General features: G+C 33.6%; 1 protein-coding gene across 8 annotated transcripts in view; it reads left to right on the top strand.

Annotated features, from left to right (window-relative positions):
* LOC124366215 (ephexin-1-like) overlaps window positions 1-25,363 on the top strand; it is a 178,173-nt gene extending 152,810 nt beyond the window's left edge. For 4 of the 8 annotated variants that reach the window (XM_046822600.1, XM_046822593.1, XM_046822601.1 and 1 more), the window contains 15 exons: window positions 2,797-2,927; window positions 3,162-3,306; window positions 4,007-4,127; window positions 4,242-4,336; window positions 8,226-8,300; window positions 10,338-10,415; window positions 11,011-11,093; window positions 14,137-14,287; window positions 14,861-15,043; window positions 16,071-16,242; window positions 18,438-18,642; window positions 19,540-19,629; window positions 20,865-21,176; window positions 22,360-22,561; window positions 23,641-25,363. In XM_046822600.1, the coding sequence (XP_046678556.1) occupies window positions 2,797-2,927; window positions 3,162-3,306; window positions 4,007-4,127; window positions 4,242-4,336; window positions 8,226-8,300; window positions 10,338-10,415; window positions 11,011-11,093; window positions 14,137-14,287; window positions 14,861-15,043; window positions 16,071-16,242; window positions 18,438-18,642; window positions 19,540-19,629; window positions 20,865-21,176; window positions 22,360-22,561; window positions 23,641-23,807 (2,210 nt within the window). In that variant the 3' untranslated portion in view covers window positions 23,808-25,363. The remainder of the gene's footprint in view (window positions 1-2,796; window positions 2,928-3,161; window positions 3,307-4,006; window positions 4,128-4,241; window positions 4,337-8,225; window positions 8,301-10,337; window positions 10,416-11,010; window positions 11,094-14,136; window positions 14,288-14,860; window positions 15,044-16,070; window positions 16,243-18,437; window positions 18,643-19,539; window positions 19,630-20,864; window positions 21,177-22,359; window positions 22,562-23,640) is intronic. The other 4 variants (XM_046822595.1, XM_046822599.1, XM_046822598.1 and 1 more) reach the window with 4 other exon arrangements.
* Window positions 25,364-26,264: the final 901 nt, after the last annotated feature.

The raw sequence follows: 26,264 nt of genomic DNA, 5'->3' as shown, positions 1-26,264 counted from the left end.
TGGATTTATTAAAAAACTGTTCTCTATATTGACACAGTTTTTTTTTTATATTTAGAGAACTTTTTTAGGAATATCATCAGATTATTTATATAAAAATCTACAAGTATATGAAAAATCAAATTGCATGTATTATGTTTTAGATACTTTTCTTAACCAACACAACAAGACAGTCAATGTTTCGGGTGGGTTTTGGACGGATAGTTATGTGTGCCTAGTTGCCGAACAAGTTCCATTCACTCTTACCTAGTTAAAAGTTATGTGTTATGTTAATTATCCACCTGGTGAAACTGTTTATTATGTTGGAATGGCCAATGTCTGAAGCAATGTAATATAACATTTTAAACAAAAAATATAAACTTTTGAAGAACTCAACTTATTCTTTGTTTAAGTTTGTTCACAACTTTACAACTCAACCTAGATTGAGTAATACGGTTAGAAATGTATATATATATCTTATAATGGCATATAAATGTAGAACTATGTACAGTTCTGTATATCAGCATTAGATACAAACTGAAGCTTTTACTGTTTTTGTTAAGCGGGCAGAGAAATTGAATCAATTGTTCTAGAAGTGAGCCACTGGTGTTGAGCTCACTTGGTCGGTGGTGTTGTATTGTTCCGGAGTACCGTATCTTATTGTTGACACAGCTTGACTGACCTCGCTGTGAAGCAACAACAGGTAGAAAGCTTGTAGCTGCAAATTGAAATTCCTAGTCAGAGATGTTTAATTCAACCTTGAACATGGGGTGCTTTGCTGTGTACAATTATTACCAAGTATTGTAGTAATAAGTAAAACATAATTTATTGTCCCAATTTAATGAAGTTTTAATTGTGCAAGTTGATGACATTATAGATGTCAGTTGTCGTTTGCCTGATTCATTTTTATGTCGTTTTCAGTCAGTATTTCATTTACAGTTTACAAATTCATTTTAGGAATTTGTCAGATTAAATAATGGAAACGACCGAAAAATTTTGGAATTAAGTATTTAGAATAATTGTGTTTATTGAAGAGAAAAGCCGTTTCGAAAATAGATAAAATTTATAACTTGTTTAACGTAACATTTTTACAATCAATGCACGTACTAATGATTAACAATTATTGTGTTACATACTTTAGAAACTGGCATTATCCAGAGAAATTAAAATGTGCTGTTGTTAATAAAAGGCTATCCTTAAAATAATTCTGGTTGGATTTATTAAAAAACTGTTCTCTATATTGACACAGTTTTTTTTTTATATTTAGAGAACTTTTTTAGGAATATCATCAGATTATTTATATAAAAATCTACAAGTATATGAAAAATCAAATTGCATGTATTATGTTTTAGATACTTTTCTTAACCAACACAACAAGACAGTCAATGTTTCGGGTGGGTTTTGGACGGATAGTTATGTGTGCCTAGTTGCCGAACAAGTTCCATTCACTCTTACCTAGTTAAAAGTTATGTGTTATGTTAATTATCCACCTGGTGAAACTGTTTATTATGTTGGAATGGCCAATGTCTGAAGCAATGTAATATAACATTTTAAACAAAAAATATAAACTTTTGAAGAACTCAACTTATTCTTTGTTTAAGTTTGTTCACAACTTTACAACTCAACCTAGATTGAGTAATACGGTTAGAAATGTATATATATATATATATATATATATATATATATATATATATATATATAAAATTTCAATAAACATTGAATCACAAAAAGTACTTGCTCTGCCGGGAGTCGAACCCGGATCTCTCACTTGCCGGGTGAATGTGCTACCACAGAGCGCTTACTTTTTCCGATTCAATTATTTTGTATTTGGCCGTATCTGTCACATATGCGTTTAAATAAGCAAACTAAAATATGATCGGAAGACCAAATACCTGTCAAACGACTTTTATTTACATTAAATTGTATAAACGGCAATAGCCTTATTTAATTTCAATAAACATTGAATCACAAAAAGTGCTTGCTCTGCCGGGAGTCGAAACCCGGATCTCTCACTTGCCGGGTGAATGTGCTATCATTACACCATAGAGCGCTTACTTTTTCCGATTCAATTATTTTGTATTTGGCCGTATTTATATATATATATATATATATAAATCAGTTTAGTAGTATAGTAGTTTAGGTTGCCACTACGATGTTCATTTTTTAAAGCTTAAAACAATATGAATGGTGCCTGTGAATAAATATACATTGCAGTTAGGAATATTGTAATTCATTTAGAGGAATAAAATCTTGAAATATTTAGTTTGAAAATTTTAAGTTTGAGACGTTAACTACTTAACAAGTCCCCCCCTTTATTGGCTAATCATATTAGCGTGAAAGGAATTACCGTTTGCTACCATGAAGCGTAATTAGAGATTGAGCAACAAAACCATTTTCTTACACTTAAACATGTCTGTAACACTCCTGTTATCTTTTCAAATAATCCACTGTCAACTATTAAGTTTATAGCCATGTTTAGTGTTTCAGAAAGTGATAGTTAGTGGTCCAGTTGTGTAATCTTGAACTTTCACACTGTCAAATTATATAAGAAATACTGTAATTAAACCCTTATTTTCTGTTGGTAATTTCAACTCAATGTTACTGATGTTTGTACTCAGTGGTTTTCAATTTGCTTCAACACCATTACCGGAAACAACAACAAATATTAACAGGAATAAATTTGAAGAGCTAATGATTATAGGTCTTAATCCATAGTTTCTGCTTCTTACTTCACTCATAGCATAAGTTGAAGAGTTATTCACCTTATATGAAAGCAATTCCAGTGATTATCAACTCAGTGGTGGCATATTTTTTGTGCAGATGGTTCAGAAGAATCAGTGCCGAGGCATGGTGACATCGAGAATATCGACGAAACATCATACTGTGATGACTTTGACGATTCCCTCTCAGACTCATCATTTGACCAAGAAACTACTCACCCCAATACCCAGGTAATAATGTTTTGTCTGTCTGTAATGTTTTATGTGTGGGGTTATTTATTTTAATTTATAGTTAGTATTTTAATATAATAAAATTATTTATTCATTATTGGAAAGATACGCAAGTAAAAGACCAAAAAATACGTTCATATGTTGCAAAATCAACAACACAACCAATAAATAAACGAATAGGACGTATTCATAAAAGTACAAAGAAAAACTATGTTACTCTAGTATGTATGACAGCAGGTGGCGGAGGAGAAGAGAGTCCAGCCGCTGACTGAGGGCATATACGGCTTTATGAAACAAGCCGGTCAGCAGATGCGGAAGCATTGGGCACTCGGCAAGAGTTTGACGCGTATGCGCAAGAACAAGAGCACCTCCAGCATAAGTAAGTCATTTATTTTTAATTTTTGTATTTTCTTATGCCAAGATCGGTTGTTTAATGTTGTAGATGGAGCTTATATTGGTACTGATAACTTACTTATATTAAAACATAAAACCAATATTTAATACTTTTATTATTTTGTGAGGCCTTTCGATATCAAGGATATCTTCTTCAGACACATCACAAAAAGATGCTTAATGTCAAGCTGTTTGTAGAAAAAGCGATCTTTGCATTGAATAGTTTCATTGTTGAAACATGATAATTTGTGGTGTGTTAGGGGTACATCTGTTTTTGCTATGTGTTATACTGGGTAGTATTATTTATGGGAACCGCATTGTGTCAAATAACCATAACCACATACACAACACATTGTGTCAATACGCACTACCACATTCTTCCTTTTTGTCAGACTTGTTTAGATTATTAACTAGTGTTTATTCTATAATATTAAAATGTACAAATATCGTGTATATTAGCTAGATTATTATTTTGATCTCTAGTACAGCCGTATTATTATGACTCATCAATATTTGTAGTGCATTTCCCCATCTAGCCAGGCAGTTCTAAGTAATAATGACCTGGTTTGATTATTGATGTTTTTCTTACTAATAAAATATTAAAATGTAGCCTACTTTTAAGGTAATAGTATAGACTATTTTTACAATTAGGAATTAAGAAAACTAATCATTGTTTCATATTACAGTACAGGGAACAGGTGACTTGGGTCGCCGAGGTTGGTCATTCAAGAGCAGAGACAAACCCTCGTCTGCCCAGTCCACGTTTTACCTCCACACCAACACTCTGCCTCGTGGCAACTCTCCACAGTGAGTATTGCTGGACACTGTAATCCTCAAGCTAGAGTTAAATAAGTCTTTGTAATGAATCAGTAATTGAGTCTATTGTTAGTGTTGGTGATTAAATGTGACTTGTGTCCATAGGGAGGTGAAAATAGACCCTCGTCGGCTCAGTACTGCCTCTATAGTGGCCAGGCCAACTTCACCTCCACCTCCTCCGCCCCCACGGAACTCCATTGGTATGTTTCTTGTGACTATTTTTTCATGGTTTTACTAAGACGGTTAAATTTAATTTCTAAATTATTTCGTTTTCTGGTATTGTAGTTATGATTATTGTATCTGAAGTCTAATTTATTTGGATTTTTCATAATGTACACTACCAAATTGAAAATAAACAAATTGATTACTGTAGGTATTTCTGAGCTACGAAAAGGGTCTATAGTGGTCTAAAGGGTTTGATCCTGAAATAATTCTTACAGCTTCTTTTGAGCAGTTAAAATTTAATTTATCATACTGCAACTAACCCATAGTATGAGATCATACCTTAGAATAGACTGGAAGTAGGAGAAATAAGCAATTCTTACATATTTTTTAGGAACAAAAACATAAGACGTCTTAATAAATAAGTTGTTCTTGATAATTTTGAAGCTATATAATCCATATATGTATCCTAACTCAATTTATTATCAAGGGAAACTTCTAAAAACGTAACTTCACTAACCAAATCCTCATCATCAACATCCATTGGTCTTAAGCTAAACGGTATATTTTTAGTTTATTTCTGTATTTAATAGAAATTAATTTGATATAAACCACTGTGAAGCATCAGTCACTGTTTTATGAACAATTTCTTTTAGTTTATTTTATATTTTGGCTAATATTTAAAATAGTAGTGTCATCTGCATATAAAGTTGTTAATGTATTTAGTGAATAAGTCAAGTCAGTAATTTATATTAAAAACAACAAAGGGCCCAAGACAGAGCCCTGGGAGACACACCACTTAACTTCTGTTTCTTTGACCACACCTTATTAACACACACTTTCTGAGTATGGTCACAAAGGTATAAAAAGGATTTTAGAATTGAAAGTGGAACACTTGCACACCGTAATATTTCAATTTCATAATAAGATCGTTATGGATAACACAGTCAAATGCCTTACTGAGGTCACACAGAGTGGCCCAAGCAAAGGTTTTATTCTCAAAAGCTTTGAAAACATCACTTACTATTTGCTCTATTGCCTCAATAGTCGATGTACCCTTTCTATAACTATACTGACTCATAAAAGAATTCTATTGGTTTCCAGGAAACTGCTTAGCTGATTGTATAGTAGGACCTCAATAACTTCAATGAGACAGGCCTATCTCATAGACCATTTTTATAAATGTGACAGACCTTTGAATGTTTTAAAATATTTGGAAATACTCTTTCATTCAACAGAGGTTTATACAAACAGCTCATCGTTTGCAGCAGAAAGTGTTTTCAAACTCTAAAACTCAACAATTGTAGTAACAACATGTGATGCTTTCTATTGAAAATAAAATAATTTGTTTAACCCTGTTTTATGTATACTAAAACAGTGCTTGCTTTTCGAACATCCATTGTAACTATTTATTTAACTGAATTACAATCTGCAGTAAAGGTTGAAAAGGGGAATTGATTAAAATTCCAACAGCAGTTTTTCGTTATCCATCAAAGAATAAATTGTGTGCTAGAGGTTTATCTGCTTTCAATCTTTCAGATATTCTGAGTTGCAACCAAAAATGATGTGTGAATAATGTATACTATTGATTTACCACTTTGAAGACTTGAGTTTTAACCATCATTCAATAACTATTGGGTACCTTACTCAATTGAGTAAATACTACCCACTTCTGCTCACCCTATTATGGCCTACGGGTAGTAGGAGTTAAGTGTCAAGTTGATTAAATGCAAAACGAGTTCAGAGGCTAATAAGTTGTTTGGCTTTCCCATTAATGTGCTGGAGAATTCCACACCTAGGTTACTGTAATTGAATGAGTTGATAATAATAATTGTTTTCTGTAGCCTCACTCTTTATTACAGAAGAATGACGAATCACCGGAATTTATTTCTTTTTTATCCACCCTATAGTCTATTTCACGTTTTATCTGTTATAATTCATTTTTGTATTACTCATGTGTACAGAAAGATTGTTAAAGTACACTGCAGACTTTTTTGACATTGTACAATTTTCAAAATTAAACTCAGATGAAACATCTATATGATAATTTTGTTCACGATTAAGTACCTAACCGTTTGTTTCTGATAAAAGAATATGACTGAAACATGTTTTGTTTTGATATTTCTGAAGGTGAAGACCAAAGAACTGACATTATGCATGTCCACAAGACATTCATGGAGCCCTTGTACTTATATGAGAAACTGTTCAGGAATGATGTTGCCTTGTATCCACAATAAAAGTTTCACATACCAAAGATTTTTCTGGTTATTTCAAACAAATCAAAACCAAAAACAAAAACTAAAAAAAAATCTAAAAATTGCTATACAATTTCGGCATCCAATAATTTAGTATTATTAACCCTTTGCGATCGGTCGTCGACTATAGGTCGACCGCGGCAGTTTCGCTGAACGCTCGCATGTCGACAATAGGTCGACCGGATAATGTCACTTCTTGTTTGGCCATTTCGAACCTATTGCTGTTCGGTATTTGAGTTATTCAGTACTTTGGACTTCTATTTTGGTTACGTGAATGCTACGTCGATCTTTATTCACGATATAGGAGGCATTGGAAGTGAAAATAGAAGACCAACTGACGTCTGCACTTGCGCCGTGTTTACAAATATGGCTGGTCCAAGTACAAGTTTTACTGACGATGACGAGATATTAGATGAATTAGATGATTGTGATAGTATTTTCAGTGAAATTAGTATCCAAAATGAAAAACAGATTATTGAAGAAGACCGTGATAGTGATTTTGAGTTGAATCATAGTGAAAATTCTTCTGAAAACATTGTGGTAAATGACGGTAACCTAGACGACGAAAGTGATGTGTTTGGATTGGAAACTTTAGGTAATGATGGCGAAGAATTTTATCAATTCGTGGATAATTTGATATAAGTAGGACAAGGAGATGCAAATAATAGAGGTAGGCCTAGGCTACAAACTAGTAGACTAAGAGGAAGAGCTAGACATGTTACCCAAAGTAGGCCTAGGGCTGGAACAAGGCAAAATTATAATATATATATATATATATATATATATATATATATATATATATATATAATGTATTATATATAATATAATGAATAACATGTATCTGATGAGATCGTAGTGCCTTTTCACCTGTATTCATGTAATTTTGGTTTATTACATATGTATAAAAAAATAAAAATTATGTTTTTATATTTTTTACTTCTTTTTATATTTTTTAAATGTTACTTAAAGTTATAAAAAAAATACTATAAAATAATGTAAATATTCTTTTTAGGTTATTTACATTGATATATAAAGAGAAAAAAATAAAAAAGTTGCAGAAAAAGGGATTTAAAAATTGCATTTGTGTATTGTCAAAGAACTGTAAACTAACAGAAATTAAATATGACCTGAGGACAGTCGAAGCAATTTTTATTGAGACCTCAAAGGGTTAAGAGAATTTTGAGTTTTTCTTAAAAATCGCTTTTGAATAAAATATCTGAGATTTCTTCTACTTATTGACAAGTGGCTTAGTTATTGTGACATATTGTCATGATTGAGATTGTTACACTCCAAGGAGATTCGACTGTCCAGTCCATTGTGGGCAGTGAAGCTTGTATATAACAGGCAGGAAACACATCCGCACAATGTGTACAGCAATGATTACTTTCTGGTAAAAGTGGAAAGTCTATCATGGTCGGCTTAGCTTCCTCCACTAATTAATTTATCTCAATTAATTACATCACTAATTAGTTGACTCGATATCCTATGGTTTGTTGGTTGAGGTGTTTTTCTATAATAATGTCAGTTGTGATTAATGTCTACAAATCATCTAGATCTTTTCATCCCTTTAAAATACTGTAAGAATAATTAAGTTGCTCATAAATATACCAATGAATTGTAACTAAAGAATTAAATTGTAATTATGAATTAAACCTTTTTTATTTATATTCAGTTTCAGATGGGAGTTCAAAACGAAACTCAAGACTGAACAACAGCAACTCTTCTGGTGATAATGAAGGTTATGTTGGTGAGTGTTCTTGATTGATTCACGTTGTGCCTTTATTTATTTTTATAAACCCTTTAAGTCCTTTGGGCACACTGGTTCATCATATGCGTTTATGCGTGCATACGCTACGCTAGAATCATTTTAACACATTAGCTCCTCTGGTTGTAAATAAGTAATGGGCAAAATTAGTATAGATTTGATACTCTTCAGGATAATGTTATGTGTGTCGGAATCGGGATTGTTCACGAAGAGTCAAGCATTTTCATAGTGTAGTCAAGTTTATTCCTGCTATCCCGGTCACTCTGTAATGATTCAATATTTGGAAACATTTACCAGCTGTTAGTTGTTTGTAATCAAATACTTTACATTGTCACATTTGAAACAAATTTTTGACGAAGATATGTAGTTAAATATCTTTTTAGAAGATATATAATTGAATATTTTTCTAGAAGATATGTAGTTGAATATCTTTCTGGAAGATAAGGTTGAATATCTTTCTAGAAGATATGTAGTTGAATATCTTACTAGAAGATTTGAAGTTGACTATCTTTCTAGAAGATACGTAAGTGAATATCTTTCTAATGATAAACTTTGGGATTTATCAGGCCTTTGTGACAGTGATAAAGAATAAATATTATTTTATTATTGTATATTTTTATATTACTACAAATTATTCTTGTGAAAAAATAAGCAGACCAGAAGGGGCATTACTACAAACGTGCCAATAGGACTTTTGGGTTAATTTACTTTATTTATCTTCTTGTTGAAATTTCATAAAGCGTTTTTAAGAAAATTTTAATCTATTGGTTTGTTTTACCAAAAGTGTTATGCAAGGTTTTAATTTTATGTTCTATTACATCATTTATCCGCTTGATGTTTTACTGAACCATCAATAACAGCTAGAGGACTCGGAACTCAGTTCTGCTTAGCTTTGCTAGCTGTGCTAACTGCCTCAAATAATAACCAAGCATAGTAATAACAACAAATAACAAATTATAACAAAAAGCACCTTACACACAAAAAAGAGTGTTTCTAGTTTGTTATTATATTAGGGTTACTGATCTGTGATACATATATTGAAAGAGGTGACATTAAATCAATAATGGCTGGTTTAGGTGTTAGGTAACAGGATTGATCTATTCTCACAGATATTTACCAAATTTAAAGCACCTGTGTTGATATTATATTTATCTAATTTGTAAAAACTACAGTAAATTTTGAATTTATTTTTTGGTACTTGATTTGGCACATCTTTTTATCATAACAAGTGGCATGAAACTATAAAAAATAATAATGCACTAGTTTATAGTAAATTGTAAGAATGTACAAAACTGGTTAAAATTATTTTGGTGATATTACAAACAGGTATTAAAATTGCTCTACACATCCCTTTAATCATTATTTCAGCTTTAATTATCACCATTTTTTCAAATAAATTTATTCTAATTTAAATTAATACATTAGTTGTGACAACTTCATCAAATTGATACAGCAAATTCGATAAAGTTCACTGCCATTCTAATCAGGTAATCTTACCTGTGTGGTTTGTTTGTAGTGCCATGCAAAGCTTGCCACTAAAGTATAGAGCCAAATTAATCATCTGTTGTAGCCAACAACAAATTGTAAGCCCAGAAAATTTAATTCTTTTTCCATTTTATGAATTTAGTTTGATTGACATTGTCACTATGTACCGGGGGTTTTAGCCCTCATTATATATGCCCCTGGCTAGACATCTATGTACAAGCCTAAGTTAATTTGTATACATCTGGAGGAGTCCAATTTGCCCAGTTTGCCTAGGAAGTGTTATTCAAACCCCAAAGAGTAATTTTCTAGTCACTGAGCTATCAATCAATACCTCTTTCTAAGAATCTGTTGAATATATTGTTATGGACAAGACTACATAGGACATCCACACACATTACCCATGTCTTACAAAGGGTTTGGATTGTTCCCTCGAAGAAAGTTTTTATTTATAAAACATGTCCAGTGGTATTAACACACACAAGTACACATTGCAACAATAGACGAGGTAGTTAAAGGGTTGTTTTATTGTTTCAGAAGGCCAGAGGAGATTATCTCGTAATGGCAATTCCATGTGGTATGTGGAGACAAGTACAGACACTGCCTCAGAGAATGGTGAGCACTCATCTCAAAAGTAGCCAGAGATAACTTTGTTTACCTGAAAATTAGTGTTCTGCCTGGACGTAATTTTTTACTCTAGTTCTTCTCTTTATTCATCTTTCTTTTGTTCATTCCAAGGGTTCCCAGATTTATTAGGTATACTTTTATTTAATATTCCCTCAAGAAAAAAAGAATGTAATAAGAAATAATAGCAGTGTGGAGTACAAGGTTTTATTATTTGAAGGCCAGATTTTTTATTGTTATGGCACTATAATTTGCTTTCAATTGCTTAATATAACCCTATAATTTAACTTGTGTTCCTGATCACATAACTAAGTAATTTAGAAACTCATGGCACACAATTGAAAGCTTTTGTTAACTTAGACTTTTACTCTGTATAGATTAATAAAACTAGCATTTCCCTCTGGTTTTATTTTACAAATTAGCTTTAAAACCATTAATTACTTTTGCTTTTGCCTCAAAACCCTATAACTTTTTTTATCTTTCTAGATTTTAAACTTAGCTCACCTGTAAAAAAAGTATTGAGTAGTATTTGACCTTTTCTCATAATTTAAGGATTAGTGTTTAGTTACTTGTTGTTGCTGTACAGGTTCATCCAGCCAAGGTTCAGACCTAAACCTAAGGTTTGCTGATGAGCCCCTCTACCAGTTCTATGCTGCCAACATAGCCGAGGTAATATACCATTTTAACATTACTTTCCACTATTTTTAATATCCATAGGACATTAAGACCAATTGTGCTGAAAATAAGTTACGCATCAAAAATCTATTGGCTCTTCGAAAATGGTCACTGAATATTCTATTTTAAAGTGTTAACAATAAATATTATACTTTTTAAATGTTTGTGCCAGTGTGGCTATTATTGGTGAATCTATAAAATGTCTAAACTTATTTTCGTGAAAGAGAAATTTATCTGGACTTTATTTCAATGCATTATTTTAATGGCTTCTTTGTACCTGAGGTCACAATAGGTATATCTATCCATGTAAATTGCATTTTTAACCCGTCACACGCCGCTAATAAATCCATTGATTTCCCTATATAGAGCACATAATCAATAACATTGAAGAAGGAAATAATGTCACCACTACTTTTCTTGACTTAAGTAAAGCGTTTGACTGCTTGGATCATCATTTGGTCTTGGCTAAAATAAGTTCTTTTGGCATTAAGGTGACGGCACTACAATGGTTTAAGAGCTACTTAAGCGACCGGAAACAAATAATGACAATACAGCACACAACTAATGGAATAACCAAAACAGCAACGTCCCCACCACTAGCCATGACTAGGAGTGTTCCTCAAGGTTCAGTGCTGGGCCCTGTTTTGTTTATCAGTGACTTACAAAATTATATACACACATACTGCTACACAGTCATGTATGCAGATGACACTGTTCTGACCATCTCTCACAAATCGACAGAGCTTCTTGAGATTAACACCTTCATTTCCGTTAGCATGGCCCATCAATATTGCTTAGAAAACGACTTAGTTTTCAATGAATCAAAAACTCAACACATCATATTGGGAAAAAACAAGGACAAAATAACAATTCCACATGACTTTGAAATTTCTTGCTACACAAAACATCTTGGACTGACGTTATATGACTCTCTCCTGGAGCTTTCATATTGATTCTTTGTGTCATCAGCTAAACACAGCAGTGTTTGCCCTAAGAAGAATAAAATCTGTAAGTACCCCAGAAGCCACCACGACAGCTTATCATGCAATATTTGAGAGCAGAGCCCGATACAGAATTGTACTATGGGGAGCATCCTCAAACAACAACCTTCAATGAGTCAAGGTTCTTCAGAAACGGGCAGTAAGAATAATGGCTGACATTGCACCGTGGGACAGCTGCAGAGATGCATACAAAAACCTAGATTTACTGACCATCACATCTCTTTACATACTTGAAGTCATCATGCTTGCTGCTAAGTTAAACTTGACAAGAAACAATCGTCACGGTCGGAACCACAAGACATGGACATGGCTACAACTTACCTGCTCACAGGACTGCTCTGTTCGCAAAGAAACCCTCATATGCTGGAGCTAGACTATATTATGCTTTACCTATCGAGCTCAAGACAATTGAAAAAACTAAAAAAAGGACTGTATTCCTGGCTTGTGAAGAAATCGATTTACACAATCAGTAAATTCCTTGAACATGCAAATAGCCGCAACAACTATTAAAAACTTACAAGGAACTAAAGACAATTTATTTCCATTACATTGTATTGATTTTCATTTATACTATTTTGTATTTGACACCTGTTCTAAATTTGATGTTTATGAATAAAGCTTTCTGTATTCTGTATATGCCATGACATCTGTAAAATATATTTTTCTTCAAGTTCAAAGCTAATTTTTTATTATAAATATGTTTTAAGAAGTAAATGCAAAAAATTAAAAAGGGAATTTTAGTTAAAATTAGCATATTTATTGATGAAAATCGAAAAATAATAATTTACTATACTGTGAATTTGTTCTAAAATCAAATTCTTGGTACAAACTAATAAAACTGATAAATTATACAAACTATACAAACTACTAGTTATTAGAGCATTTCCTTATCTAAGGTTTCACAGATAAGGTCTATCATCTAGGCAGACAATGGATATATTTAGTTATGGCTCTGTAGGACACTCAGAACAGAGGAGCAGATAAAAGGCACTAGACTAAGGGCATCCCTCCCCCTGCTGCGGAGTGAAGGTCGTCTATAAATACTTCCTTACCAACTGCGGTAGGCATGGAGCATGCACCTGCCATTTCAAAGGTCTTTTGTGAATTAAAAAACTCTTCAAAATACACAATGTGGAATATCGGTTATACTCGTGTTTGGGATTTTGGTCAGGAAGTCTTCTACCATTCTGATATATCCATTTATGGTGTGGAAAGGGTTAATATTTACACCTACCACCCATATTATAACTCATACAAATATGTAATCTTGAGGTGTTGAGAAGCAGAGTTGATCAATCTGCGTATCTTTATTCTTGAGTTTACAATACCATACATATCTGATACAAAAAAATGCTCTACCTAGTGTTAGTTGGAGTAACCCCAAACCAACAATGAACCTTGATTTTATATTTGTTACAAGGTTAGAAATGTATGATTTTTTTTAAAGCGGAATGGACTAACCTAAAAACCATATGCTCTGGAATATCCTCAATAAGGCCCTGTTAAGCACATTTAGGTTTCTTGGGAAAACTAATGGGACTAATTAATTACTTGCACTTTTTTGTTTTTATTTTATTAGTTCTGTATTGTTTAAATGGGTTTTTTTTTATAATATAAATATGAGATGTAAAATTTTGTCGTCCCAAAAGAACAAGTGCACCTGATGTCATGCTCTGTGTATCGGTAAAAGAAGAGAATATTTAACATTAATGGTTAGAAAAAAGGGATTACTTCGAAAAAAAAAAATCAATATATTAGACACGTCTGTAAAATTGTCACCTAAAAAAATTAGAGCGTAAAATCGTAACTGCCATTTCAGACTCAATTAGAACGTGCTGTTACTATAAGAGGCTTACATTATTAATAAGAGAGAAGGTAAAGGTTTACAGTTACTACCAAAACTGGGATTAGAAAATAAAATATTTTAATCATAGTATTAATTTAAGGAAAACTGTGTTTATTAACACTTGGAACATTTTGAAACTTACAACAGTGTACAGCAGACAGATTACAGTTGTTGAACATCTTGCTCACAGATGACACTCTCAGAACTGACAGAGGGAGAGACTGATGGCTATGAGGAGATCACCGCTCCGGCCGTACCTTCGGCCCTAGACCTGGTGTCAGTGACCCACCACTGCAGCCTCTGGTGTGAGGTACCTCAGGTGCGGAACAGCGGCGTGCTAGGTGAGTGTTCAGCCATATTCAGGCATATTTTTACATAATATTAGACACAGAGTATTTTAGATAGTGCAATATTTTTATTTCTAGAGTAGAAAATCTAAATGTAATTAAAATTCAGTACAAATTTTTATTTTTTATTCTGTATATCTGTAAATTTTTATTCATGTTTAGATTACTCATACTTTTTTATTTAGTTTATAATCAAGTCTGTTAAGCGGAATACAGTGACTTTATGTAATGCATATTGTTTTTATAACAATTTCACCCACTAAAAGAAACTTGAAATTTTTGATATTTAATTGATAAATATTTTTCGTGTCAATTTTATTTGCATTTTACACTTCTAATAATCCAAATTCTGTGCATGTAAATCAAAGAACTCAGTACTAGCTACGCGACAAGAGAAATATACTATTGTGGTATTTCATGAGAAAGTATAATGTAAATGTTCAAAAAGTGAAAGTTGGGATGTAAACGATAAAAAAGGGTATGTTAAACCGTATAGTCAAAAATTAAAACATTTAAAGATGGTATATATTGTAGACACATTTAAGAGATTTGATATATTGTGTGTAGATACTCTGACTCAGAGTCAAAAGCGGCTGCAGGAAGCCAAGTTCGAAGTGATGACATCGGAAGCCTCATATTTCAAGTCTCTTACAGTCCTGGATAAGCTGTTCTCTTCCTGTCCGCTCTTCTGTGATGAGAATATTCTCTCCCGGGACGACCGACGGGTGCTATTCGGGAACGTCACCAGCGGTGAGTGAATAACTGATGCTATCCTAGTGTTAGTTTATTACTAAATATTGGAAGTGTTCAGCAATCATGTATCTATAAATTATGTGGTGTTTATAATATTTAATGTTCTATGTATATAAATTGTAATTCACATACTACTTGAACAAACACGAATGATGTAACACATTTTCAAGTAATACCCATTTTAATGCCTAAACACCTTAAATATGTGGAGAAAAAAATCTTTCTCCAACAAATTTTTAACACAAATTATTTGTTGCTGTAGTCAGTGGTGTAACAAGGACTTGGCTTTATGGGGGGGGGGGGTGAATCTGATTGAAAAGCACACCACACCGGGTAGTTTGGAATAAATCTGAGTATATCTACATTTTTATTAATTATTTAGGCCTTATTAAGTTAAAACATTTTACCACTGCATTTCAGACAAGTTGGATTGATGTTAAATGTATTTTATATAGTTTTAGGGCTCTTGGGAGGGTTTTATCCACCTTAACCCATCCGTAGTTACGTCACTGGAGCCAATACAGGAATACTTTGATACATTTTTGTGTTTACCAGCTTAAGACTAAAACGTTAAATTCTACATTGTGTGTCAAAGATTTTCTATCAAGTTGAATTAACAAAGATTGCTATATTCAAACGTTGTTTTATCACCGGATTACCTACTAAATTTAGATTCACCAGTGCCAGGAATGATGCATGTTAATGGGACCAGGAAAAGTTTTAGTAAGTATTAAAATAGCTTCTTATATGAGATTATATCCTTCTTGCAGGAGAGGAAGAAATTAAAGTATAATATATTTTACAAAGTCTCTCCTGGGACATAAAGTTGTCTCAATTGTGTCTAATAGTTATACAGATTATTTTGTGAAATTTACGACCAAATTATTGTGCAAGAGTATACTTGTTAATTATTCTCACAGTATTTTTATATGCGTTTGGAAGAGAAATTCTCTTGGCCTGTCTAATCTAATTGTTTTTTGACCACACAACAATTATCTTAACCTCGCTGTATTGTTTGGGGCAGTGAGACGGTGCTCAGAGAAGTTGTTGGCAGCTCTGCAAGCATGTTGGCAAGACTGTATCCTGCTGCAGGGATTGTGTGATGTTGTACATGACCATGTCGTGAGCTACAGAGATGTGTACATCAACTACTGCACAAACCAGATCTCCATGGACCGCACACTCAAGATGCTCAAGTAAGGGTTACAATTCCATTCTTCTCCATTATTTTTCGGCTAGTGACAAGAAAAGTCAGTTTGCTGGTACAAAAATCGAACTGGTGACATTAGCAATATTAGTTTGTGATCTAATGATTATTTTTCGGCTAGTGACAAGAAAAGTCAGTTTGCTGATACAAAAATCCAAATGGTGACATTAGCAATATTAGTTTGTGATCTAATTTTCTCTAAGTGCTCTATGATTTCAAACTGATTCTCATTTCCCATATTTCACACAACCATTATTCTCCCAGGAAAGGCTGAAGATTTTGACAGGAAAGGGTCTCACTCTAGACTCAAATTTGACATGGGGCCCACATGTTGACATCCTGTGCAAGAAACTCAACTCTGCTCTCTATGTAATAAGAAGAATTAAATGCATCAGCAACATAGAAGCAGCAAATATGGCATACTTTGCTTTATTTGAGACATACTTGAGGTATGGTATAGTAGTATGGGGTGGCACATCAACTACCAACTTAAATCGTATACTCACCATCCAGAAGTCAGCTATAAGATCCATAGCAAACCTAAAAGCACGAGACAGTTGCCGAGAAGAATTTAAAAACCTCAAAATTAAAACAGTAATCTCAATTTACATACAGGCAGTCATACTCCATGTTGATAAATTAGGACTCCCAAAAGAAACAAGATTACATTTTCATGACACTAGACATTCATCAAGAATCCCCGTTGCGAGACATAGGACAGCTCTTTATGAAAGAAAACCATCATTCATCGGGGCTAAACTCTACAACCATCTCCCTGCTGACTTCAAGCTACTGACAGGCGAAGCGCTGAAACACAGATTGAGCTCCTGGTTGACAGATAATCCAGTCTACTCAATCGAAGAGTTTCTTGACAAGACCAAAGACAGTGGACTTAACTTAAGAACATGATAACATTGTATATTCATCCAATATTGAATTGTCTAACCTCAACATACTTGACACCATTCTCTGTACTTGATGTTCAGAAATAAAGCATTATTCTATTCTATTCTATTCTATTCTATAATGACTTGTAGATCTGCATTACTTACAACTATTCAGAAGTGAGACTTGAATTTCAATTCTCAATTCAATCTTCAGCCTTTCCAGGGAGAATAATGGTTGTGTGAAATATGGGAAATGAGAATCAGTTTGAAATCATAGAGCACTTAGAGAAAAAAGCCAACCAGAAACAAACAGTAGAGGAGATCTGCTGAAAAGTAAAAGTTACTTGTCTAACGCGCAATTTAACAATTAGTTGCTGGTTGGTAGGAAAATCACCAGGCTTGCCTTGAAAACTGCCTTCTACAGTCCACTGACTTAGAACTGAAAACACTGAAAGAACACATAAAAGTATACACATTTAGAAATTTCCAACCGCACTGCAATCTTTCTCAACCAGTATAGAGCACTCTAGTTGTCTGTCCGCTTCGGGCTGCAGAATCAACGTTGAAAGCAGTGTTGCCAATTCACTTTTTCACTTTTTTCTAGACACTGTTATCACTGTATAACTGTTGATAATGTATTGAGTATTATATTTTATGGAAACTGTTACCTTGCTGAAGGGAGTAGAGAGAGGGATTTCCCTGCTTTAGGTTAGGAGGATTTCTTGATTTTGTTACCCACTGGTATGCTAGTTCCCATCTTAACTGTGAAGGATTGCAGTCTTTTGGTAATTAATTTACTATTGTGGATTTAAAACACTTATGCTTATTGATTTAAAAGTCTGTGATGCTGCGTGGCTTGCAGCATATTGAAGGAATGGCTTGTCTTTGTAGCATACTTTGACATGTTGTCTGTGCCCATTCATCTTGTTCGCAGGTTATTGGTTGTGAGGCCTATATATTGTACAGGACAATATTAGCAATGAAGTTGGTGAGTGAGATTTTATGTAGAGCAAGTATGGTTATGCAATAACCAAAAATGCAAAACATGTTTGATAAACCTATACTGACACCTTCACATGCTCATCAACAAAAGAGGTATTTTAAGATAAAAGGACACAAACTTGCTCTACATAAAATATCATTCACTAACTTCAATGCCAACATTGTCCTGCTCAATATATAGGCCTTACAGCCAATAGCCCAAGAACTAGAAAGGGGACAGGCACAATATAAAAGTAGGCTGCAAAAAAACCTTTTCTAATTTAAACTAGTAAATTAATATTATGGAATTTTTCAGGCAAACAAATAGCAACTTCATCACTGTGCTGACCCAGCTTGAGAGTGATGCTGAGTGTCAGTCGCTGACCCTTTACTCGTTCCTGATGTTGCCGATGCAGCGCATCACACGGTTGAGGCTGCTGTTTGAGACGATGCTGACGCTGCTCGATCAAAGCGATGCTGAGTTCCCCTCCTGCAAGAGGACTCTGGAAGTCCTCAACAAGGTCAGTCACAGTTTCTAATAATGATTTTGAGTTGATCCGATTTTATGGTTAGGTATTATAAAAATTTTTGGCATAATCCTTGCCTGTTCCTATCAGATCGTTTTGAGGGTAAACAAGACTCAGGTTTGTACTCTATCCAGGGGCTGCACATCACTAGAAGCGAATGTTGAAATATTGGCGTAAAAGGGTTGATTGATGGGTATCTTGAAATAAAAATATTGATAGTGTAGTTTACTGTAGAGGATGACTATTAGAGTGGGAGGAGCTCCCTTAGTGACAAAGCCGCTAGCATAAACATAAGGGAATAACGTCCCTTACCGGCTTTGACTGGAAGAATCAGGAACAGAGATAGCCTCCCTTTCTTCAAAGGCAACATGACTAAGATAAAGTGACTGATATCCCTCCTCATGGGATCTTAATAGGAGGTGGATCTCACCTAACCTTACCAATTCTAAATATCCTGTCACTCCTGAAGCAAGCGTTTGAGAAACTTTAGCTTAATTATTAAGTGAAAAATACCCTTGGTTGATTTGGATTTAAAAGTATTCAGGTTAGCATTGGGGTTATAAGCCTTGGAAATTGGATTTTAATATCCTACAATGATACATGACCAGCTCATGATTCTGACATGGTAAACTTGAGTTGCTGTTGGTTGCAGGGCTATATAATAATAATCTAGTGCCATCATCTTGTATTCACAACTTACCTTACTAAATAAACTTGATAATATGTTTTCTTTATCCGTATAAGCTTGTGGAATCAGCTTCAATGCATTGTTTGTACAACAGTAATATTTAAAGCTATGACCGGTCAGCCAGGGATTAGCTTAAATAGTTTAGCATAATGCTAAACTATTTAAGGTAATCAGAAACCATAATCAGCTGTTTGATGTTGCAGTGTGTGGCCGAGTGTAACGAAGGGGCTCGCAGTCAGGAACGGCTGGAGGAGATGGTTCGGCTGAGTAAACAGCTCGACTTTCCTGCTGAGGTCAGTGTCTTATATATCATGAATCCATAAGGTTGTATGTGCTGAGGTTAGTTGTAATAATCATTAGTAAATACAATCCTATTCTGTAACGGTGCCATTAATTAATTGTACAGTATTGTGTACAAATATAAAATAAAGATATTTTGATTTGTTACACTACATGTCTAACTGTGGGCGTTTGTATGTTTCATTAGGAGACTACACTAATGACTAGATCAGCCTGTCCCGATATTGAAACACACCACAATAATGATTAGATTGGCCTTTGCACCTTGTATGCAATTTTGATGTTTTCTTTGCTTATGTTCTTAACAATGAAAGATTTAAAGGATAGTAGGATTTCGGACATTTGCCATTGTTTTATGCTATAAAGGGTGGTTTTTTTTGGTCTGATCTCACACTATGACAGCCAGACACGTGATAGGTCTGCAGTGTTTACAGTAGTTGATTGTGCATCTTGCCCGCTACAATTGTCACTGCTGAGTTTAAGTTCACCTCATGATATATATATATATATATATATATTTTAGAGTTTCCACAGTTCCAACTCAGCATGGTGATGGGTATTAGCCTAAGTTAATTTTTTAAATTGAAGAATAGAACTCTCTCGCGATGACCAAAAAAAATTTTAAACAGATGAAAGATTTAAATGATATTACAATTTAAGAATAAACTTATAATTTAGAACGGGAGAGAGAGAGTGGTTTATACACGTTTAAAATTCTGGAACAACTGTTCCAAATAATGGCCATTGGATCTCTTACCAACAGTTGATCCCTCAGCTGGTTGTCCTAGACAATAGCTAAGCATATTTCAGCAAATTCCTGCATGTTTACTACAACTTAGTTAATGTTATGCTTCTACTCTGAATGTGGAAAATTATCAGGCTTACTTGTGACACAATTCATGTACTATATTAAAATGTTCATCTTCTCTTCTTGCAATCTTTAACCTATTGCAACCGATTGCATTATGTTATCATGTATTATTGTAATTAAATAATTAATGAAAAGTTAAGTTGATTAAAAAAAATATTATTAAAAACTTAATGTTTTAAAATTGGCTGATGGTGACCATATATGATGTTACTGGTCTGGCCTTACTTACATTTGAGTGTTTTTACATATTCTCCTTAAGGATGTAAATTACATATAATAATAATAATTATTATTATCCTTTTGCCCATTTAAGGCTTGTAGATTTGTAATGAAGGTGCCAAAATGTGGTTTTGACAGATGAATGTGCCCATACTGGGAGAGGGAAGTAACCGGTGGCTGGTGCGCTCCGGGCAGGTGACCCAGGTCAACATGGATGCCAAGCAAACATTTGGCCGCCGACTTTCACGCACAGGACCCAAGTTCACACTGTTCCTCTTCACCGACCTGCTAGTGGTCACGAAGAAGAAGAGTGAGGACAGCTACCTCGTTGTAGACCACTGCCAGAGGAGTCTTGTAGAGATGCAGGAGATGAGGGATTTCCCCGGCAACAACCGGTTCCTGCTCCAGGTCACTCTGTTGGAGAATGCTGATAGCAAAACTGTTGAGATGGTCAGTAATAATCATTCTTGCTCTTGAGTCTGAAACTTGTCTTGAAGTCAGTAACTGGTGATTACATTAACATATTGTAGTGTGTCACCCATTAGACTCTACAGGACTTGGTGTCAATTGATTATAGACAAGCATAGCAGTAATCAAGATTTCTTGCAGACTATTCTGTAGCTGTTTCATTAATTCATCAGTCCATTGACAATTCAGCAACTATCACCATCAGTTGATTGCTTTCCCCTGTGAAATATTGTCAGTTTTGTCTGTTAAATGAGTATTTTTTTATTAACTTTTTGTTTTAAGTTACTTTAGAAAGTTGTGATTAAATTTATTTGAGTTTATTAAATTATTTACCTTATAATCAGTATCTCATTTGACCATTATTGCTGACAAAGCCATAATATAAATTATATTGCATTTTTATTATTTTTTTATATTAGTGTATCAGGCAGTGATTCCATATTTTAACAATTTTTTGTATACTTGGATTATGATATCAAATATGATACTGTTGAAGGAAGGTATATTATTAGTTTTGATATCAATAGCTTTGGAGATAATCTCTTAAATAAAGACACCAATCTTGCTTCTCAATTCCATTAAGTTTTTCTAATCCTCTTTATTTTGTCAAAATGTTATACATTTTTTTTTAGTGTTACAGTAGAACCCCTCATATCCGGCCTTGGTTTTACCGCACCTCGGTTTATCCGGCCACTTCCCGCAAGCCAATATCGAAATTTATTTACCACGGCTTGCAGACGCGCAGTTGCACGCACTAGACTCTTGCGTTATTTTGGTGTATCTATTTGTTTACATGTTCCTGTGTTGTCCTCAGTTGAGCTAATAGGTTTAACCTGTAAACAGTTCGTTGATTATTTCCAGTGCGGTTAGTACAGTACAGTACAATTGTTTTGTTTCATCAAGTGTTGTGTACTGTAGGTTGGTTTATCCGGCCGAATCGTTATCCGGCCAGGGGCTCGGTCCTGTGGTGGCCGGATATGAGGGGTTCTACTGTATCTAAAATAGTTTTTATTTGTTGTATTAGTCTCATTTCCTCTGGAGATTCTCTTATGGATCAAGATCCTCCTCTACATTTTCTCCAAATTAGAACCACCTAAGCTATTTTGAAGTGGTTCACATCTTACTTGTACTGCTTGGATTCTGAGTTGAACGGTTGTGTTGCCAGACTTTGAGCTGTGACAGTGAGACAGATAGACAGCGATGGCTCCAGGTGTCAAGTCCCCCGCAGTCTGAGGCTCCTGGGGAGACACTCTACGAGGGATGGGACTGCCCTCAGGTCACGGCCATCCATAACTACCTGCCGTCACAGCCCGACGAGCTCAACCTCGCTCTGGGCGACATTGTCAACGTTCTGCGCAAGACTGAAGGTATGTGTGGATAGAGCCAGTGTGTTACGCGATTTTTAATTTATTCTGCAATCATTACATCACACAGATTGTGGAATCTAGAAAACTCCAATGTAATGTTGATGATGAAGTAATCAAAAATTAAACTCATAGGTATTGCAAAAACGCAAACAAATTATTTTTTTGTTTAATTACAATAATACAAGTACAATACTAAAGTTAGTGGAGCAAATATTTAAGAGAATTTAAGCCCTATTTCAGGGATATAGCACCCGAAATCCCAAACTTAGGTCAGTGTGACTTGTGGCCAAATATTTGTGTTGAAACTCTTGATATAATACACAGGTGTATTAGTAATAGCATTATAAATTAACATTTTTGTAGATGAAATATTACCTTTCACATAAAAAGCACTTTGATCAACCATTTGACATCACACGCTGTCAAAGACTTCACTCTTGGAACATTCGTCTGAAGAGATCCAAAAAAAGTCTTTGAAGAAGTCCAAAACAAACTCTTTACATTGTTTTGATATCAGTGTCACTTAGACTACACAATATAGTGTATAAGAGATATTCTAATTGTCTCACAGGTGCATAATTGACTGCACTACAGTGTTTTAGGCACAATCCAAAAGGACAGTGGAGCAACCAAGTTTTCGACACATAACGTAGCTGTAGTGTGAAGGGTTGATTCAATGTGAATGTTGAGTTTGCTCCAGTTCACCTTCCCACAATAGCTGTTATGTGTGGAATACTAGTGGTATACTTCTATCTAATAATAATAGTGAAACATGTAAGAAAATAGTGGGAATTTGAATCAGCTAATAGTATCAGAAACATGTAAAAGAGTAGCGGGAATTGAGTCCACTAATCAGAACATCTGAGTACTAATCAGCTAAAAACTCAAGTTGTACAAATTTAAAAAGTTCTACATTTTTATAAACAGATTTTTTTCAGAAAATCGGTATTAGTGATGTAACATGTACACACCACCACGAGTGATCGCGTTAAAACCTCTGATACTGTCAATTTTATTTAGAATGTAATGTTGTGTGAATCTCCACTTTAAGAATGTTCTCTGATATGTGTGTGTTGCAGGGTGGTTTTACGGTGAGAGGACACGGGATGGCGAGAAGGGTTGGTTTCCCGGCAATTATACTCGTGAGATCGCATCCAAACATGTCCGAGCCAGAAACCTCAAACAACGGCATCGGCTGTTGCAACTGTCTGCTGACTTTGTCCAGCAGAAGAAAAAGGTTAAATAAAAGTCGATTCAGCATAAGTTTTTCTAACTCAGTCAACAAATTTTTTAATAATTGTGAAATATTAATACATCAAGTTGTTTCTCTCGAAATATTTCTCCTGTTCGACCTCAAGTGCTGTTGTAGTGAACTAAAAATGTATTTTGTATTTGTATATTTTGTAAAAGTTTACAACAAAGGGACCAATTCGCTTAAAGTTGACTAATATATTTCTGCTAATTTTTACTTGTCGAGGTGTATATTTTTACTGTGCTAGTCATGTAATAACTTCTCTGTTAACAATATTGTGTAATTTGTTGATGATGGCTGTATTTCTATTGTTGTTAATGTTAGAATGCTTATGATCTTGTTATCTGTTAGTTTTGTTATTGCCAATATGTTCTGTAAGCTCTGTGCTATTGATATTGCCATAACAGTTGAAATATTATTTAGTGATTAAGTCGTCCAATTATGTTGACTTGTTTTTAACGCATTTATTCAATTTGCATTTATTTTCAAAGAAGAATTGACATTCTACAGCTTGTGTGTTTGTAAGTGCCAAAGGTTATATATAACATGTAAATTACCTATTCTGTTGATTAAATAATCTAATCTACACAAAAGGAATTCTAAGAAATGCTTTATGTTAGATTGAAATCCAATGAACATTACCAATGAGAAAACAGTAATTTTTTAAAGTACTTGAAAAGCTAAACAACTCAGTTATTTTAATCGAATTCTCACTAAGAAATTAAGAAAAACCTGTGAAATTGAGCTTAAAAATCTTTAAGAACAGAAGAAAATAAATACTTTTTACTAACAATTGAGTAATTTTTATTACCAAAAGATGTTATTAAATAGGAAAGCAAAATGGACAGAAAATGTTTTTATTTTATTGAATTATTGCAATATTGTTTTTAATTCCCCTTACATAAAATTACTATCCATTCAAAAAGTTTAAATTTCTAATTCATAAAATTTATATTTATTTTTAATCTTTACACAAGTGTAGTTACCAGAGAAAAAAGATTACTTTTTTACTAACATTGTGATGAAATTAGAGTCAAAATTGTGTCTCATGTAAAGAAACCTCTATTAATTATTTTATTGTGAGACATAACAGTTTCTTTGGACATTTAGAATTTTATTGTCAAGCTTGCATAGTTAATACTAATATCCTATTACATAATAGCTTCTCATTTCTCTCCAGTGTCACTTTAATTACTCAATTCTTAAGTTAAGGCAGTTGTGTAATAATATATCAATTTTTTGTGATACATAAGAAAATGAGTAGTTGTCACATCAATACTTTTTAGTATTTTAGTTTTGATTTCATGAAATAATATAATATAACTTATTAATTGGCATAAAAACCACTACGAATCATGTTATAGTGTTCATATTGAGTATCTTATTTATTGTAAATTAATACTATTAAACTTAGGACTTCGTACTTATTTTTTGTAAAATGCATTGTACAAATGTGTATAAACAGCAAATCGTAACTTTTACATTCCACAATGACCTTGTAAATATCTGTTTAAAAATATGTTGAATAAAAATATTTTCTATCAAAAAAATTGTTTTGTTCAACCTGTTAGTATCTGTAAGGATATAATTTAAATTTTAGTTTGTGCCCATTTTGAATATTTAATTACAAGTTTTACGTATTCAACAATCTTGGTACTTATTAACCCTAGAACTGGCATATGGTGGTTCTGTACGGTGGCTCTATTTCAGTAGCCACACAGATTAAAAAAATTATCCCATTTCATAACAGTTACTACAGTTACATGACTGTAGTTCGTCCAAATGTAAACCAATTATATGCCAATTTATTCAGGAATATTTTGAGGATATTATAATTACAATAACCTATTGTTTCCATGTAAATAACAGCTAACAATTAAAACAAATTCTTTTGTAAATATTCTGTTGTGCTAATGCTTAACAAGTTTACATCAAAACTGTAAATGTATAACCTATTCTATATTTTGTACTGATTCTAAAAATATATATATATTTATTCTAACTTTTACCTCAATACTTTTTAAATAGGTTGGTCTCTAAAGAAATAACACCTTTCATGGGTAAACATAATCTTATGATTGTATTTAATACTTATGTAAGCATGGCAGTTGAAAAAAATAAAATGAAATACTAAATTTGAATCCTACTTTATTTACATATGTACAATATATACCAAATTTCCTCTTTCACTCAGTCACTGGATTCCACCCTGCGTTTTCAGCCTCCCTGTCAAACTGGTCTGGCACAGTGTTTGAGCAGATGGTAGCACTTAGGTTGAACTCCACAATTCCATCCAGGGCAAAATAAATTGGTTTTCTTTTTCAAGTTTTTACACTCACATACAGCACACAAGCGACAGTTTGTATTTGGGAGTTTTGTGAATTCATGAGCAGGGCCAAGAACATAACCAGGTAGAACAACAACTTCTCTGTCTGACTTCCACAATTGTGA

This window comes from Homalodisca vitripennis, chromosome 7 (genome assembly GCF_021130785.1).
Source record: "Homalodisca vitripennis isolate AUS2020 chromosome 7, UT_GWSS_2.1, whole genome shotgun sequence".
Taxonomy (NCBI): domain Eukaryota; kingdom Metazoa; phylum Arthropoda; class Insecta; order Hemiptera; family Cicadellidae; genus Homalodisca; species Homalodisca vitripennis.
This window is presented reverse-complemented; position numbering and strand designations above follow the sequence as displayed.